Here is a 19,131-nt window from a genome sequence, read left to right as displayed (position 1 = left end):
ACCGGTATTTGCCCCTGGATGGGATACTGGTCCACTGCAGGTTGCTTCCAACTATTGCTGGTACGCAGTGACACTCCTGGATGGAATAGACTCGAAAAAGATAAAATGGCTTGCTCAAGGACACAAAATACATGTATTACCAGCTGCTTGGTTGGGACCGCTGAATTGGATAAAGAATAAGATACATGTATGTGTAACAGTATCTTTGGTGAAATCTGTACCCGTAGTTAAAACGGAAAAATTCTCAACCTACATCAACGAAACACAGTGATTCATGTGTCATAATAATTGTACAGTGTAATAAAAAATTTCTAGGTTGATGTACAGGGGCCTTATAGACGGAGTGTTTTTCCCCAATGTAAAAATAGTGTATTAAACAGAAATGCACTCATAAAATGGTTTTTAATGGTGAATCAGATTTTTTACATTCTTGAAATAAGTGTACCTGCAAATAAAACCGTGCTGGATAAGACTTTAGCTCAGTGCCATGTGCTGAATGACTTACTAGTACATGTACATTTTAAGCATTTTTCCTGAAATGGAAATGACTCTTAAGTGCTGGCAAAAAAGAAAGAGCTCCATTTTCAATTCAAGGTCTTAAAAATGAGAATGATGAATTTCTTATACTCGTACATGTACATTATTATTATTGGTTTCTTAAGTACATGTGTACTTACCGGTAGCATTAACTAATTAACATGTAATTCCTTACGAACACGTATGTTTGCAGACACATGCATGTCTACATGCACACTATAACATATTGAAGTGCTCCTGGGTACATATCTAACAGTGTTGAATTTTGTCCAAGTTACACGTGAAGTATACCATACCGCACACGCACACATTTTCTTAGGATTTCCTTATCACAGGTCATGTGCCTGTGAAGACAGTTGAACTCAACCAGCAGTGATCAGAGGATGCTACTGAACAGTAGGCCTTTTTCTCTAACTTTGGTTTGATTTCTGTCCATGGCTTTTGACAGGAGTTGGCTCATTTTGTGGGAACGTGCAAAGAAAACACCGTTGAGTTTAACTTGATGGGGCCTTTGTGAATAGGGATGATTGGTGAGTGCATTTAATTGTATGGTACTCTGTGAAGACCATCTTCAAAGGTGCGCTATTGTAAATTGACGTGCCACCAAAAATGTGCGTCCTGCTGAGAAAACATGCCTGTAGGCTGACTGGCAAAAGTTCACTAGGTAAACAAATTACCGAACAACCTAGCTTTTCTAAAGGTTATTCACTGTATTAAAAGGATTACGATATACATGTAAATGTACATGTGTGGACAGGTAATATTCTAAATAGATACAATGTACTCTAATGGTACAGGTTAAAATGTAAACATGCCTATGCATTATGGGGTACTCAAGGAAATAGTTCCATATTGCATGGATACCGGTTACATTGTACGGTACTGCACCGTGCAAAATGATGAGCTGGTATCCCAAGCAAAGTGCAAACTTTAGCTTATTGAAAATTGAAAATTGTTTTCAGGAACCAGGCATTGTACACTGTATTCTTCATACGTGTATAGGTACCGCACATCCATACTTAAGCAGACCACTAACATGAATCTTGTAATTTTAATTGTTTCAGCGTACTCATAGTAGCTGGTTTCTGAACTGGTTTTTTTTGGACAGATCTTGGACTTCGCTCAGTGCTTGAACAACATAAGAGCTCTTAGGTTTAACCTTATAAGGGGATATACTGGCAGTAGGGAGGGGTGTGTGTGGTGACTGACCTTGTCGAGAGTCAGATGAGTTTTCCATTTAGCATAGAAGTTCATTGAAGCATTACAAAATGGTCTGTAAATAGTAATCTATCAATGTTTTTCTCGAAATCTTATTCCCCAAATTGTTTTACTGCACTGAACCGGGATGCATGGTTGAAGTTTCAGAACATCTGCACATGTACCGTTTACATGTACATGTACTTTAGTAACTAGCAATGGGCCTGGTGACCTGTTTTTCTCTCCAAGCAAATTTTTCCTCTGCTAAACCAATTTGTGTCTGATTGGCTCTACTAAATTGGTGTAGGCCTACCACTGTAGTTAGCCATGCATGCAAATTGCTCATTCTATGAATGCTTTGCAAACCTGAGCTAATTGACCTTTTTTTGCTTTTCTCAGCCTAAAAAAAGAAGAAAAACCTAGTTCTTGTCCCCCCCCTAAATAAAGTGCTCATTTCACGCAGGATTCCATCATCGGTCATTGGGAATTACAACAGTGTACATGACATACCTCGAGGGAGTCACCGTAGAACGCTGGCCCGGTTTCCGGCTCATTTACGGGAGGGGAAAAAAAGGAGGAAGATGGATCTGGGCATCATTGATCGTAGATAATTCTTTTGGGGTTCTCCCCCGCGTCGCATGCATGTACAAGAGAGACTGTGGCAGATGCCTGCAGCATTTGATTAGTCCTGTTGGCTGCATCTCTGACTCTGAGGAGGAATTTGTTTGAATTTAGGATTTTAGAAATGGGGGCGTTATTTTTTCCCTTTTTGGTGGAACAGCAGTGCTTGTGGGTGGGGAGGTATATTTAATTGGAGGGGCTGACACAGGTCGTGGGGTTGGGGACCTTTTTCCAGTACATGCACATCTGATCCCTTGTACAATGTATGTAGATGCTTTAAACACACATGTACAGTACTGGTATGTTTGTGCACTTGAAACCATAAGTCACGTTTGCATTTGGACAATACTTTGTGAAATGTCACTTCATTTGTAAACATTCTGTTGAGGTTGTTCCTCTGTGCATCTGCACATGGATTACTTGTGACCAGCGGAAAGACCCTTGTCCACTTACAGTACCAGTACATGTACAATGTACCAACCTACAGTGGCATGTCTTAGAAGCTCATGAAAATACCTCTTGATTGACGTTGTGGCTTCAGGGAAGTGCGAAATTTTTAGAAATTTTTTCCCGCACGTTGTCAAGTTGTCCGTTTGTCATCTCCAATGTCTGTACATGTATGTATACGGTGTACATGTATTAGTATGTGCAGTATATAGGTAGGTGTGCGTGCATGCTCGGGAAACAACTGAGGGCGTACTGTACTGGTATGTATGTCCTTAGGTCACGTTATCAAAATGTAAGTTTTACCGTACGTTACAGTGGTCGTTAACACAGGACTTCTCTACGACATAAAACTGACAGTGTCATTCTCGTGCAGGAGTTGACCCCGTAAAACTACTGCTGTGGAAGGTAAAACTAACAATAGACGATCGACACTTGACAATTTCGACAGTTTAAAAGCTGTCTGCATGGGATAATTTCATTTTGCCATTTTGACAACAGTCTTTAAATTGTAGCAACAACGTCCAATTTGAGCAGAGCTACTAGTAATGTACATTGTACCTTGCAAGATCTGTTTGATGTCCAAAAATGTTTTATCATATGGGTCCAATCAACTGTTTGTTGAAGTGATGCTCACAGTTCTTGGAGAAACAGGAAGAAAGCACTACAGGGGGAAGAAGTCTGTGAGAGATTTGGAGCTAGCGAGAATTTGAGCTCGTATGTACCAGACATGGAGTAGACAATGAGAGGATATGAAACCCTGCGAGCAGAATGCAAGCAGCAGTCAAGCGTGTGTCATGGAGAGTTGAAGCATGACACAGGAGCCAATGAAAGAGAAAATTGAGTGACTCCTTAAGCTCAGTGGCTGAGCAATTGGCTTTCCTATTTGGACGTTCTCTTGATTTTATTTAAGGAAAAAAAAACACCTGATCTTGTGTTTTTTTCATTCTGTAGATGTGAGATTCAAAAGTTACAGTCCTCCCCGCGCTCCCAAAATTTCATCTGCGTTTACATGTAAGAAAGATCAGATGGCATGTACCAGACTTACATGTACATGTATGACATGAACTACATGATCTACGCATATATAGTTAGCATCCCTTGTTGCATGGTGACGTATATTACTTGACATAAAATGACGTGTAGCTTGCAATTTTTAGGTACCGGGTAAGTGTTTATTTTTATTTTACACTTTGGAGAGGTTTGAATATTTATCTTATTTATTTTTACATATTTTGTTGTTGTTTAGAGTTTTCAGTGGTCATGAAAATCATCCTATACTGTAGGTAGGGTGGCAGCTGTTATGAAAGAAATTTATATACATGTACCTGTACGTATGGCTGAAGAAAAAAGAAATAAGAAAATATTTAAATACCACAAAACCTTCTCATAAAGTAAACAAACTTCTGTTTACAAAAATGCCTGGGAAAATGGTTCTCTTTTTGTAAGTTGTCTCTTATGAGTTTGTTTTAAGGGGAAAAACATATAGACAAGCAAACCATTTGAATACCTGCTGTGTTATTCATCCTGCTGTCACTGTCAGGATGTAAAGATGAAATTGGAATTATTTAAATATTTTCAGCTCCAAAGTTCACAAACCGGCATTGTCATTTTGTTGACATGCTTGGCATTGTCCCATACAGCATGCAATAATACAATGGCAGACTGTGGTGTGACAATCGAAGTGATGGAATGTCTGGCCAAGCCACCGTCCACGGCCAGAGCACTATCATTGACTACTTTGGATTTAGCCTGTCTGGAGCTGTCATTCTGATGAGGAACCTGTGATAAATTAACTGAGGCCCAGTTTCAGATGTGCAGATTAATCCCACCAAATGCTGTTAGTGCACAGGGAGTCATTGGCACCACACTCACGTGCGCACTCTCAAACTTGAGGTGGTGTGCATGAACTTTGCGAGTGGTGCTTTGTACATGTACATCGTTACTGCCACTGGAATTGCACATGCGTGTATTCTCTGAATACTTAATTAGTTTTTGACCATAGCGCTTGGTACTCAAGCCAAGGCTAACAGGAGTGTGTCAAAAAAACGTGAATCCTGCATGAACAAGATGATACAGTCACAGAGGCAGTTCAAGTTGTACATGTAGGCCTACTGTAGCTCTGATCCACACATAGCCTTGGGAGAAAAACTAAAACGCACAAGGTTACCCTCTCTCCCCAAAACCCTCTTGAAGGGCAGTTTCAGTAGGCATCTAACTCACAACTCCCCTCAGATTGGTTCCACCGTAGGCTTTCATGTTGTGCTACGCTTCTTGACTGTTTTCATTTGACCAAACCTTTCTTGCTTGAGAGTTGCGTGTCCTGAACGGCATCTGCTCACTGTTTGTGTAAAAAATTAAAGAGTTCCTGCAGTGTAGATGTACATCCCTGTAGCTTCTCCAAAATATTGTAAGGCAGATCTGCCTGTACCTGGATTTATCTGCTTCTTGTTGGAATATTTTACAGTCTGACTGTACCAGTGTACATGTACCGGTAGTTAAAGTTGTCAATTTCGCAGCGGTTCAGAGACTGGATTGGTTAAAGTACAAGTACCTGTACTGTGTTCAGTGTTGCCAGGTGTCAGACACCAGACTTTTCCCCATCTACCGGAACCAGGCACTCGTGCATGACAGTGATTCACTCGTCACGCTATGGCCCTGGATGATATATTTAAAGTATATGTACAAAAAAAATCCATAGGGATTTCTTCTATAGATACGTTGTAAATCTTCGGTGGTATCACCCACTCAATCTTTCAGTCGTGCGTGGCTAACTGGCACTTTCACACATCAGTCACAGCTCAGGTTGATGACTTGTCCAGTTACGTGATCGATGTAGCACACTTTTATTAGAATCCACTAGGAAATATCCAATCCCATGTTGATTCAGACAATGCTAAAGACTTGGGTGAGCTGTAAACATGATACAATGTACATATGATACAGATACATACATGTACATACACATTCATTTCAGAATGCTGCACATGTTCCTACGAAGTTCTTGCATTCATTACACATTGCAATTCTGGTTTTTAGCACAATAAGGTTTCTCATATTACGTGACCCTCACACGTGACTTTTTTCCTGTTGGGCCGCTGCTGTGAAAGTCATCTTAGCCAACTGTGTTGAATTCATGGATCATTAACCAACGCGCACATCTCTCAATCCATCTACATGTAGGCTTCTCACATGTGCCGCATCCCTGCCGTGGGTGAGCGATGCACGACACGTAGGAAAGGAGGGGGCAGATATTCGGCGATGTCGTGATCATTTACGGATATCGGCCCCTGCACACACACACGCGTGCCGCTTGCTAGCTTTCAGGCTCGCAGAGTTGCAGCTTCGGCAATCAGCATTCCAATCAAAATCATCACCGACCAATTCATTTAGCAGGTGAATTTAATCAGCATGTTTGCCTTGCATTTAGGGAAGGATTTCCAACATCTGCTTCTGTATTTTGAAAAAAAAGAAGAAACACATGCGGTTTAAACAGCAGACGTTTTGAGTGTGCATTGACTTCCAACTGATCAGTATAAATGTACACATTTCATAATGTGTTTGTAATGAATTACTTCAAGTTTTGGCGCTACTGTTTATGACATTTACTTTTATTGTTCAACCATGCTGTCAACATAAGTCTACCATTTTTGAGTTTGAGATAGACAAGTGTGGTAAGTTTTCCTCCTCAGTTTTTGCCTCCAAGATCCATTCCTGACTTTGTTTCATGTGTTTTCATTATCACCCATTTGGGAACCTCATGTGTAGCTACATCATGCATAAAATCTAACAGAAAAGCATTGAAACAACCTGATTACAACTGTTCCCTCCAAAATTGTAAAAACTGCCATACACGTCTAATATTGGTGACCTTTTTGCATAAAGTGTAGCAGAAAAGTACCGGTACGTACATGTACATGTACACGTGTTTGTACGTGTACCTCTTTGTGATGTTAAAGTCTTGGTGGCACGTTGGATTAAGTTTTGCTCCTCTTCCCAAAAGTGTGAAATATCCCGTACAAGTATCTGCTCTCTGCGGGATTAAGAGAGGGCATGCTTTCGCATACGTGCTTTTCGTCACCACGTTTGTGCCGGTTGTCTAGATGAAACGATCCCCACCAACCTACCTGCTTTGCTGGTGAGGGGGTGCTCCATGTTAGTGTGTGTCAAGTCACAAATATCAAGTTTGCTTTGGATGTCCGTACATGGTACTGTTCAAGTATAATGTGAATGTTTTGGTTTGGTTTACTGTTTTGCATAGTGGTCGATGCCCGGATTGTACATGGTAAATTTATGTGCTTGTCTAAGGCATCCCGGGCTGTGTGCACGTACATGTGATGCACTCATCTGTAGAACAAGTGTAGTCATGCCTTGATCAGTATTGACCACTCAGGCACTCAAAATTCTTCAAGAGTGAGTTGAACCCAGCAACGCAAACATGATACTCACAATATTGCAACAATCCGTGGAGTGTCCCGGTTTCCCCATCAGAGCATCACTACTTATGTCAAGAGCGTATATCAGAGATGGCAATAAGTGAAAACAAAAATGTAGTTTCTTCTCCCTCTGTTTTTCGTTTTCTTCAACTTGCCGTAAAAACGCAGCTCGGAGTGCTCGTGGAAGGAACAGCAAGTTGGTTACCAGAAGCAGGGGTAATACATGCTTTACTTGTTGGGAACATACATATACATGTACATGTACGGTACCAATGCACTTGGGAGGTGAAGGAATGGCCGTACCAGCACTACAGGAGTTGTATAATTTGTCCACCTTGCATATACAGCAGTGTACCTTTGGATCAGTTGGACAGGCAGATCATCACCAAAGAGCCCAAGGAAAACATAACACCTACAGTGTGGACTTACTTCATGGTTAATTGGCGCTCAGCACCATATAGAAACCACTCCAAGCCAGCAGCCACTTCCATGAAACTTTACGCAGTGGCGTAACTCCACTTATGCCACATTATTTTTATTGCATAAGTTTTGCAACATATCATTCATATGTGAAATTGGTCTTAGAGACCAATTTCACAAAACTTATGCATTGTTTAGATGTAAGTCCGCGACTTATGCAACAAATTATGGCATAACTTGTGCAGTCATTTTACGTAGCGTACGTTGCGCCGAACGAAGTGAAACTGAACGATTTGATTAGCTTCTTGTGTTCAGTTACGCCTCGTCGTTGCTGAACTTCACAAGACTTATATGAGAAATGAACAAGTTTGCGAGATTGTTTGTCCAGTTCTGACGAAGAAAAGAGGAAAACTTTTTCAAACTGGCGGGCGTAGGTGATTCAACTACTGTTTGATGACTGCTGCTATATTGGAAAGGAACAGCCGTCCTAAAAAGCCATTTTTGTCCTTGTCCAAGAAAGTTAATATTATTAAAATGTGGGGCAGCAACTTTTTGTGAAATCAAGCGTAAGTATATATTGCGCAGCAACAGCATAAATTTGTGGCACAAGGCTTACGCAATGGTACATAGTTACTGTACCCACGTTTCCTGAAATCGTCTGTAGGTCAAAGTTACAACATACCTGTACTGTTTTCCAGTTCTCTCCAAATTCCTTCAATTTTTTTTTTCTGTTTGCAGCCTTCAATTTTGACCTTCATAATTTTTTCCTTTGAATTATGCTCCCTTGTCTTGTACATGTAAATCATGTTGTGTTCAACTTGGGTTGAGACCCTGCAATAATAAACATTTTGCATACCGGTTTGTACTAGTTTCAGGATAGCTCTTCTTTTCATCATTTGTCACTATCAGTTTGTGTAATCATCATGTGGGATATGCTGAAGCTGAAAGGTTGACTAATCCGTTAATTAAACAGTCCAGAATTACACTAAATGACTAGGCTGGGTTACATTTACATGTACAATGCATACAATGAGTGCTGTACATGTACAGTACATGGACAGCAGTTTGAACTGATCTTGTGCTTATGCCCACCTGAGCCAACAGAGTGTATATGTGAAAAAAAATCTGCTTTTGAATAGCAGAGAGATTAACTGCCAGGTAATTGTGGAGGGTTGGAGGGAGAAATTGGGGTAGCAAATACTAGCAATCAAAGTTGACCTAACTTTTCCAGTTGACTATTGAAAAATCTGATTATGGTGTGGTATTTCTGGAAGACTTGGTTCACTGTTTAACCACCTTCTAAAAATTAAATTTATAGCCTGGAACTGTGTGCTATGATCCAAATCAATATCAGTTTCTGAAAAAAAAAAAGAACTTGGCCACTTTCCAGATATGTACCCATATACATGTAAGTACCGATAAACTCCCCCTCCCTGCAAAATTTATGGCCTAGATGTGTGGGCTAGGGTTAGGATCGATTGCATTTTCTTGAAGTGTAAAGGTTATTTTCTGTTTGTCTTTGCTTTCAATTCCAAAACTGAACCAGTACACGGAGCTGTCTAGCGGAATGAGTTAAATGGCATATATAGATGTACATGTACCTATCTATTACATTTAAATCACTTGAACGTGCAGTTGGAGCTTGTACTGTTTTAACCATGTCTCATGTGTAATGTTCGTGTAGGCGGCCTCTGAGCTTTAATATTGGACCGAGATCCAATAGGACTGTGTCAATTTATTCAGCTTTCTACCCAGTCCTTGTGCCAGTGCACGCGTCATACGTGATATATTAGTCTTTCCATCATCGACACCGTTTTTGGGGTTGCTTTACTCATAGAGCTGCTTTGCTTGTGCGCACTTGCGCTCTCAGGTTTTTTTTTTCTCCCTACTCCCAACTTGGGCTGAATTGATTTGATAAATAGATGGCAATTAAAGAGATGGGGGGGGGGACTTTTGACGAAGCGGGCCAAGTGGACGCCTTGTACAGCTCCAAAATTTCATAAGAACGTCAATGGGAATTCTTCTTGTGAATGATTGACCAAAGGTTTACGTCGTGCCAATAGGCCCACTGCCTGAATGTTCAAAGTGCAAATGCATGACATGTAAATTTAACTTCACTGTTGGCTTTTGAATTCATAGCAACTGCAAATGCAATTCAAATTTGTTGACATCAGGGAATGGTGTTTGTGTGTGAGTAATTTCTAATGCAATCCATGTTTGGAAGGTTATTTCTAAGGGTAGTAATGTGAGGTTCAGTGGATACAGATTGTGACATGGTTCACTTTCATGCACCAATATACATGTACATTTACATTTACCAGTACAGTACATACATGTACATGTAAGTAAGTAGATTTCCTCCCCCCCCCGAATATTTCTTGCACATCTTTTCATTTCTTTTCTCCATTAATGTACTTTGTTTCTGGGTATCATTTAGAACCAATAGAAACTACTCTTGATCTTTTTGGGTGACACTTCTCGTCAGTGCCAAATACTCGTACATTCAAATCGTAGAAAACTCCAGCAAATCACTTTGCTCAGTAATCTTCGCCCACTGAAGTATTCACAAAAAAAAATCCACAGGGGTTTACTTTTCTGCCAACTCCCCAGTTATTAATTTACAAGAGAGAAAGAGAGAGAAAAGAATCCTGCTGTAAGTGTGGGAACCTCAGCCAGAATGCTACAAGTTGACCTTCTCTGGGTTCCAGTGCTGTAGGGGTATATAGATTTGTCCATGTAGCCCATTCATTGGATCCTATCTGTATACATTTGAGCTTTGTCTGCCAATGCCTAGGGAGTTTGGAGTGTACGGTCCCCCATCTCCCCCTGGGTTCCATTCTGTTGCCCAGTACTCCACATTCCTGGCAGCTAGGTTCTATTCATGTGTAAATGATAATGTCAACAAGGGCTTGGGGAAAACTCAAATATAACGGGGCATTAAAGATTCTGGGGCCCACAATCGTTTCTTGTGTGGTTACAATTACTGTATGTGTGTTTTTGATTTTGTAAGGAGAAATAAGTGGATTTCTAGAAGACAGACGGTACCGGAAATTTCAGACTTGAATGTAAGATTGGATCATGCCAACCAACTAAACCGTTCATTGTGAAAAAAGCGACAGTGTACATGTTGTCTCATTCATGCATGCATAAAATATGAAATTTCTTTTCCTACTTTTCAAAATTTTGAATATTTCAAGCTGGTTGATTCATTTACAGCACAGCTGTACATCATTGAACCATGAGTGGTAATTAACAACAGAAGGGTAAAACAAGACTGATGCATATTCATGTCGATAATCAAATATGCATTTTCTATTCCTGTCACATTCCTGAACATTACATGTATATGCATGTCTTGTGTACTAGTACATGCAACAGACCAAAAAAAGGGTTTTCAAAGTGAAAGTGATTTGCATATCTTTGCCCCTTAAGCAAACATGTAAATGTAGATAATGCACATACGTGTACCAGTACCTAAAGTCAGCGGTAATTTTGCCTATTTGAGTCCAGGCTTCTCGTCCATTGTGCAGTTTGTTGAATTGAGCGTGATTAAAGGAACTGGAGGAATTTCAGTGGTTAGGAAGGGATATTACATAACATTGCCCCAATTAGGATTACATGTGCGATGAGTGACAGCGTAAGGCGAGGAAGTGTGGCTGGCTGGCAATGGTCGGAGGATTGGAGTGGAAGTTGATTGAATAGCAGAGTTTGGTTTGTCTGTAGGGAGTGAAACATGATGGGATATGTCTCAGACAGTCAACATTGGAACAAATATCGTACAAGTACAACTGAGCTCTGTCATGGTCTCAATTTAAAGGATTTCTTCAGTCATGGTCAACCCTTTATTATCAGAAGCAGTGACTCGGTCAACAACAGTTGTAGCAAACGAGAGGCTTGACTCTCGTTACACTAATCATCTTCATAAACATTTGCTGTGACGTTAATTGAATTCATATCTTGTACTGTACTCCCAAGATTCATGCACTGTACATGTATTGGTACCCAGAGGATGTACGTTGAACAAGGTACATGGAAACTTCAGAAAAGGAAGGGAAAGTAATTGGGCTTATTTACAGTGTGAAAGATTTTGGAAGTAAGTTCTTTTGGATTTAGAGAGATGTGGAAAGATCTACACGTATCCTCAAGTTACTACAAATTATGCATTTATAGAGTTTGTGCTACGGTAGTACATGTATCTGCAAGAATGTATGTATCTTCAGGAGGGGGAGCACACCATTTAGCCCACATGGACATGAACATATGTTCTTACCAATCTGTTTCTTGCATGTTTGGCTGAGTCCTTTGCCAGGAAAAAAAAAACGCCTGAAGGGAAATCAAATCCCCCAGAGCTTGCGTGTTGGGTGATGGAGCGGGTAGATTTACCTGTTTAGGCTGGGATTACTACTGCTACGTGATTGGGAGAGGGAAGGGAACTCCAGGCTCTTGCACAAATGCAGAGAGTAAATTTTTGTTTTTGGAGAAATGCATTATTGTCTCCTGTAGTGAGACTAGAAAAAATCTTTTGGAGTGAGATTTTTTTTTTGCATAAATGAACATAAATATAGTTTAACGTTAAAGTCATTAATTTAAGAGATGAAAGTATTTTGGGCATTTTGGCAGTGTTTGACTTACCGTAGGGAACCTGTGAATCCAGTTTGACAAATGCTGGTTTTTGGGTGGGATGGATTTTATGGTTCGGGTGCCAGTCCTCTTGACAGTCTGCCAGCTTGTCATGTTTCTCATAGAGAAGAAGCTCAGATTTGTGGGAGAATATGTACAAGGCCTCTGGAGTTGAGTAATTTTTTTGAGGTAACCAGTGGGAGGATGCCAGGGCTTGGATAGAGGTCATGTGCTGGTGAAAAGTCTAAATATGTTGTTTCAGGTTGTCAAGTAAGATAGCTGAATCCTTTTTGTTTATACGTCATCGGGCATCAAGTGGTTAAAGGCATTGTACCAGTATAAAGAGGCATGACTCACACTAACCTGTGTGAGTCCAAGACTTGGTGCTCCCCATGTCCCATATGGAATGGAAGTTTTACCCTTCAAGAAATTAATGGATTGAAGTATTCTTCATTCAGCTCTGAATGGAGATGACACCAACAAGAATTTTTACACTGCTCAGTTTTGATGATTGTGTAATTAAAGAAAACATGGTACTGATTTCATATGTGGCAAACAAGGGGACTTTTTCATGTCCTACTAACAAGAATTTTTACACTGCTCAGTTTTGATGATTGTGTAATTAAAGAAAACATGGTACTGATGTCATATGTGGCAAACAAGGGGACTTTTTCATGCACTTGCATTGTACGGTACCCTCCTACGTACCAGGATGTCCTATTTTTTATTGGTTTTCACTTCATTTGACAATTCATCGGAGATCATTAGAGCCCAAATTGTTATAAGACATATGGTGGGATATTGGTTGTCCTCTTTTATTGTGTGCACAAGGCACAGGTGCCGTGGCAGGTGATGTGTGGGTCTCATTTAGGAAAGATTAACCGATGAGCAGAGACAGCAAGCAAACATATGCAGGTATCAATCCGACCAGAGAAAGAAGCCGACAGAGGCTGGAGATGAGCTTTTCAAGAAGCCATCCGTGTAAATGGGCTGGTGGGTGTTGAATGGATTGCCACGCCAAGGTGTGAATCAATCAGCAGGCGAGAGGGGCACCGGCACATCGGTGAACCAGTCGGTCATATCCACCTACACTACTTGTACATAATACTTAACATGTGGGCATCTGTTGATTGCATTTTGTTTTGAGTGTGGGTGTATGTACAGCATATACACGTAGGCCTGCATGCCATTCCTACCGGGTACATGTACCAAGTTTCTTCTGTTGTGGCATGATGCAATATTTTCCAGTTCTGTTTGGAATTTGATCTGCCACGTGTTATCAAATTCTATTTTATTTTTAGTTTTTTTAGTTTTGTCTTTCTCTCAGATTCAAGATAACCACAATTTGTTTTGAGTGACAAGGAAACAATGTGCATTACCCACCCCCAGCTATATCGGTAATAAGAGGGTTGTCTAAGGAGCATGGCAAACTCACAAATAATGATATGTCAGCTGTCAAAGCGTTAAACATTTTGCCTAGTGTCATGACCATATCCCCCATGATGTCAAAACGAGTGATGTTTGGTACTGTATCGAAATGAGGTTTTACAGGTTCACAATGTACATGTATGTTCTGTCTCTGAGGTATGAGAAAAAGTAGTAAAAAAGCATTTACTAAACTTGTCTGAGTGTCCAGATACATACCGGTATGGTATACACCTGCCCATGTACATGGATGTACCTGAAGTTTGTACATTTGTGCACGTTTGGTTAAGGAGACCTTGCAATGTAGGCCTAGCGTGCATAACACCCCTTGAGATGCGTGCACACATGATCACGTCACCTGCCACAAATTGCAGCATGACAATAAAATTCACTTAGATGACTGCCGTTGAATAGATGTTACATACTAGGGATGCTGATGCCCTTGATTTGTAACAACCCTCCGTCTCCAGAGAAAACGAAGCTATTCACTCACTCCTTAGTGACATTTATGTATCGGTGCCGCCCGTCCGTCCATTCACCAGCTGCGTGTTGTGCTTTTTCTGTTTAGTCAAGGTATGTTCAGTATTGATTTGGGGGGTTGGGTAAACTGGAAAACATAATATAGTCTGGCACGTATGTTTTTTGCATTCATGCGCATGTAGTACACGCAAGGTCATTGTCTGTGCAGTGTGTACATACGTCATCCAGCCTTGTCACTCAGGCGACTTACCGGTAGACGCACGAACTGTTTGCATGAAAGGAAGAAATTAAGATCAATCGTTGTGTTCTCTTAAGTGGCACATCAGATTAAAGAAAAGCACTGTGCATGTAGTTGGAAGGCCTTAACAAGAAACCAAGTGGAGAAAATTCTGAGAAATAGTGACCATTTTGACTGGCAAGTATTTGTTCAAAGACCAGACATGCACATGAAATCAGTCTGATGTAAATGCAGAGTGGATTGTGGTGGATGTTTGAAAATTGAATAGGTAAAGTGTATTCTTGTTAGAAGAGCAAAAAAAAAAGACATTTCCTCAATCATTCAAGTTGACCCAGTATAGGCTACCCCAGACACAAACAGATCATTACCGGGTGGCCAACCATACACCACAAGCTGTTGAAAGAAATGAATGGCGCACAAACTATACATCATCCATCTCCGTCTCACTGCCTGAGACACTTGAAAACCGCTGCGGAAAATCACAGGCCCGGTTTTGGGAATTCAAAATTTCTTAATTACCTGGGGAAGGCTGCAGGTTTGTCTGCTGAAAAAAATCTCATTTCCTTAAATGGGCCTCTCCGTCTTCAAGAGGAGGGGGGATGCGTCTGGTCATTACGCTAAATTTGCTTCCTAGGGGGCACAGAGAAAGTATCATTGTACAAGGTTGTATTCATATTCACCGTAAAGCTGAGCTATGGGTCAAGCTCAGAGACGGGAGACTGGCGTGCATACTACATGATGTAGTACATGTATGTGCCGAATTTTTTCTGTAGCGCTCTGATAAGTAATAAAAATAATAGCCAGAGTGTCAGTAATGGTTCGGTGCAGATTTTTGTTGCTATGGTACCGGTATTTGTTTGCAAAGGAAGAATCAGCCCAAAATTGGTGATAGGCAATACAGATAACATGATGATGTCAGTGGTAACTCATGGTTGATGAGAACAGCTACAGTGGTGTCTTTCTTCCGGAATGAGCGCCCTCACCCATTGTGACAAACACTAGTCTCAGATAAATTCCAAACTGCGTCAGTGTTGCTCTCCAGAAACTGTGATGGTGTATTTCATTTGATCTTTTCATCGGAACAGGACATTAGGACCGTGCTTGTGTTCTTCATAAGCACGGTTAATGTGCACCAAACAGCCTTGTGAAAGTGACTTCATGTCAGCGGGAGAAAAATGGGAAAGGATTAGGTATGCCCTGTGAGAGCCGGAACTCGTGGCACTGCACTCTCTTTTTAAAATGCATTATTAAAACCCATTAATGTGCCATAAAGTGGCTTTCAAATCAACTTGACAGGTGCTTCCTGTGTCTTAATGAATTCTCTTTAGTCATTCAACAAATATTGTCTGTGCTATGAAATTTTAGCTGGCATGTGATTTCGCTTGCCATCCTCATACTCATATTTTGGGGTGCTTAAAATGTCAGTTGAGATAAAGTGACAGCGAAAGTGATTGATCTTTTGCCTCACAGGATTTGTTTTGTTGAAATGGAGAATTGCGATGATTTGCATTCAGAAAGTGAGTGTTATATTTATCCTCTTTTTTTTTTTCACTTGGTGACTTTTTGCCTCACAGATTTTCTGCTCTTCACCATGCCGCTCTCATCAGCAACTGCAACATCATGGCTGCCTTGCTGGACTGCAACCAGATCTCAGTGGACATCAAGGATAACAAAGGTGAGGAAATTCCTGGAGGGGGAAACTGACAACTCTTTTAGACTGCTCTGAGCGGGAACAGAAGAGGGCGTGTTTTGAATGAAATTGACAGTCCTTTGGTACGAACTCACCACATAGGCGCACAAGTTTATGCCCGTTTGACACGGAGCATGCTGAGTCAGGTTGGCAAGGTAGTTCTTGCCTCGCCTTCCACCTCTCTGGTCCCGGGTTCGATTCCCGGCCTGGTCCACATGTGGATTGGGTTTTCAGTCCTTACCTGACTCTGTGGGTTTTCCTCCCACCTCTAAAACTGTAACTGCTTCTTACTGTCTCCCCTTTACTGATGTTGGTGACTGTGGGTCATTTGGTGGCTGAGGCGCCCTTGTACGCCATCGGCTCAACCATGTTTAAATGTATTCATTGTTCCACGCTTAATGTCTTCATTGTACAGCGCATTTGAACATATCTATATGAAATTTGCGCTTTATAAATGAATGAATTATTTTATGATTATTATTAGTACGCACAACAAATTTACATACATCCCATTCAGTTTGTGATCTGGTGATAACTTGTAGTTAGTGATAATGGTACAGTCTTTCTGCTTGCAGCTGCAAATAACAATATCAACATTTCTTTAATATGAATGGTCAGAAACTGAACACATTGGTATTTTCTCCCTTTTTTTGTCACGTCCACAAATAGTCATTGAATTTTAGCTGTTTTGAAATTTTGTGAACTTTCTTTTTTTGGGGGGGTTGACATTGAAATGAGGACAGGAATTAAATTCCAATATTTAATATTTATTTTGGATGGCACATCTTTCAAAACACACAACTTATGAAATGGGTGGCTCCTGTCGCACTGCTGTCAATATTTTGCCTAGGAATAAAGTTCCCACGTGTTTTGGATCCGGTTTCACGAACTTATTGGGCCACTGGAAATGTGGAATCTGGTGGCCATGCATTTTTTGATGTTGCAAGGGCTTGAAAGCCCACTGCAAATGGCTGAACTCAAAGAGTCACTTTGGGAAACAAAATTCAAGTTCAAGTGATACATAGTGTATGATACATTATGTTTACATGTACATACATGTACATGTACCGGTATGCACATGTGTACTTGTATGCAGTATGTACATGTAGGAACCTTACAGTTCCAAAATTGGATCATGTTCATCCTATCCGCCCCGAGCTTAAGTGGACCCCCAATCGGCAAAAGAAAGACGGGTGGTTACAAGCAAGTTTTTGTACACGTTCTGCGTGTCCGCAAAGACCATACATGCTGGAATAAATTAGTTACGTGTACTCAGCGTGCTCCGTGTCAAACGTGCATATACTTGCCTGCCTCATGGCACGCCTATGCGGTGAGTACCAAAAAAAAGTCCTTTTTTGTTCTGCTTGGAGCGGATTTGGTTGTGAGGATTGCAACTTGGGTACTTGCACTTTGCTGATATGGAATAATGGGGAACAAGTTGCTTCCCAATGTAGAGCGTTTGGTTCCCTGAGAAATGTTGATGTGTGTGCAATATGCCAGTACTTGTGAAAAGTTCAATATGATCACATCCAGTCAGTAGTTCTTATTGTACATGTTGTTGTACAATGTTCTTCGTTACATTTTTATACAAAATAAAACAAAATAGAACAGATGACCTGTTAATTCACTTTCATGTACATGTTGGCCCGCAGGATCTTTGCCAGAACTGAAGTACATTGAACATACAGGTACTGCACGTGTACCGGTCTATTTTGTACCACTGGTTATTTAGTAATCTTTTCAAAAGTTCCTGTTTGTTCAGAGTGGGATTGTTTCAAGTTTAGCCATTGACCCTTGCTTGAGTGGTAAGGAACTTGCACTAGGATATGTACACACATGTACGTGTAGGCCGTGACTGTACTGGGGACTTTTCTACAGACTGAGTGATCTGCATGTCTAGACCAAACCAATTTTGCTGTTTCAGCCCCTGAAGGGAAGTCTTTTTAGACCATGACAGGCAGAGCGTTCTGTCAGCTTTAATCAGCTCTGTTAACAAGCAACAATTTCACCAAGTCAGGAAGTGTCAGAAGCAGGGTATAAACCCATTATGATGTCTTCTGTTTCTCTCCACACCCATATGCCACAAGAATTACCCCTTTAAATAAACAGAACGGAAACCACAATCCTCCTGCTGGCGTTCTGGGGACTAGGCCGCAGATCAGGGGGGGGGGGATTTTAATAGATGTGCTGTGGGGTTCGGAAAGGGATGAAGGAGAGCCAGAGTTGGTGAGCAATTGAAGGCTGAGAAGCAGGGAATTGAAGCCCAACGGGTGCAATCAGCGATCTGAGATTCTCTGGGTAGTATCAGAAAGTAGCACCTGGAAATTGTTTGTGGCAAAATGTGCAAAGGACTTCCAGAGGAATTTTAAAAAAAAACAGGCGCGGGCTGAAAGAGATTTGAAAATTTTGTTCAAGAAGTCTGTTCTGTAAGGTTTTTGAGGAAGAACCCGCACCTTGGCTACCACTATTATTATTGCTGTTAGTATTTTGATTTCTGATCAGACACCAAGGATTCCTCAACTGGCGCCCATGCTCTCTGAGCTCGCAAGCCTTGAAGAAACCTGTACGTGCAGATTTGTGTATGAGACAATGGGAAACAGTTACAGTTTTAGTGGTGGGAGGAAAACCCCAGTTTAAAAAAAAATTCAACCAATATTTTCTCGTGTTTTCTTTCATTCGTAACATTTATCGACTGATTGTGAAAATGATAAGTTCATGAGCTCGCGGTGTGTGTGTCAGTGTAACAGGCGTTGCTTGTATGGCGGTTCATTGTGTGTGTGGCCGTGGCTACTCGGCTGGCCTTTAGTCAAGGCGTATGTGGCGAAAAGGATCGTCCACACGCCCAGCTTATGTGGCGAAAGGGATCGTCCAGGCACGAAGCTTACATAACGCTTGAAGAACTGAAGAAGGGAAGAAATTGGTTGAAATGTTTTCATTTATTAACCTTTACAATTGAATTTTCACAAATTTTGATATTCCATGACTTTCCATGACTTTTCAACGAAAGAACAAATTTTCCATGA

General features: G+C 40.9%; 1 protein-coding gene across 5 annotated transcripts in view; it reads left to right on the top strand.

The window, feature by feature from the left end:
- The window catches only part of LOC110981774 (uncharacterized), a 118,638-nt gene that overhangs the window by 12,434 nt on the left and 87,073 nt on the right, over window positions 1–19,131 (top strand). For all 5 annotated transcript variants that reach the window (XM_022239653.2, XM_022239652.2, XM_022239651.2 and 2 more), the window contains exon 3: window positions 15,993–16,093. In XM_022239653.2, coding sequence (XP_022095345.2) covers window positions 15,993–16,093 — 101 coding nt within the window. The remainder of the gene's footprint in view (window positions 1–15,992; window positions 16,094–19,131) is intronic.

This window comes from Acanthaster planci, linkage group LG07 (assembly GCF_054643075.1).
Source record: "Acanthaster planci isolate LZ-2023a linkage group LG07, COTS_SCS, whole genome shotgun sequence".
NCBI classification, from domain to species: domain Eukaryota; kingdom Metazoa; phylum Echinodermata; class Asteroidea; order Valvatida; family Acanthasteridae; genus Acanthaster; species Acanthaster planci.
The sequence above is the reverse complement of the archived record's forward strand: the minus strand, read 5'-3'. Positions and strand labels throughout refer to the sequence as shown.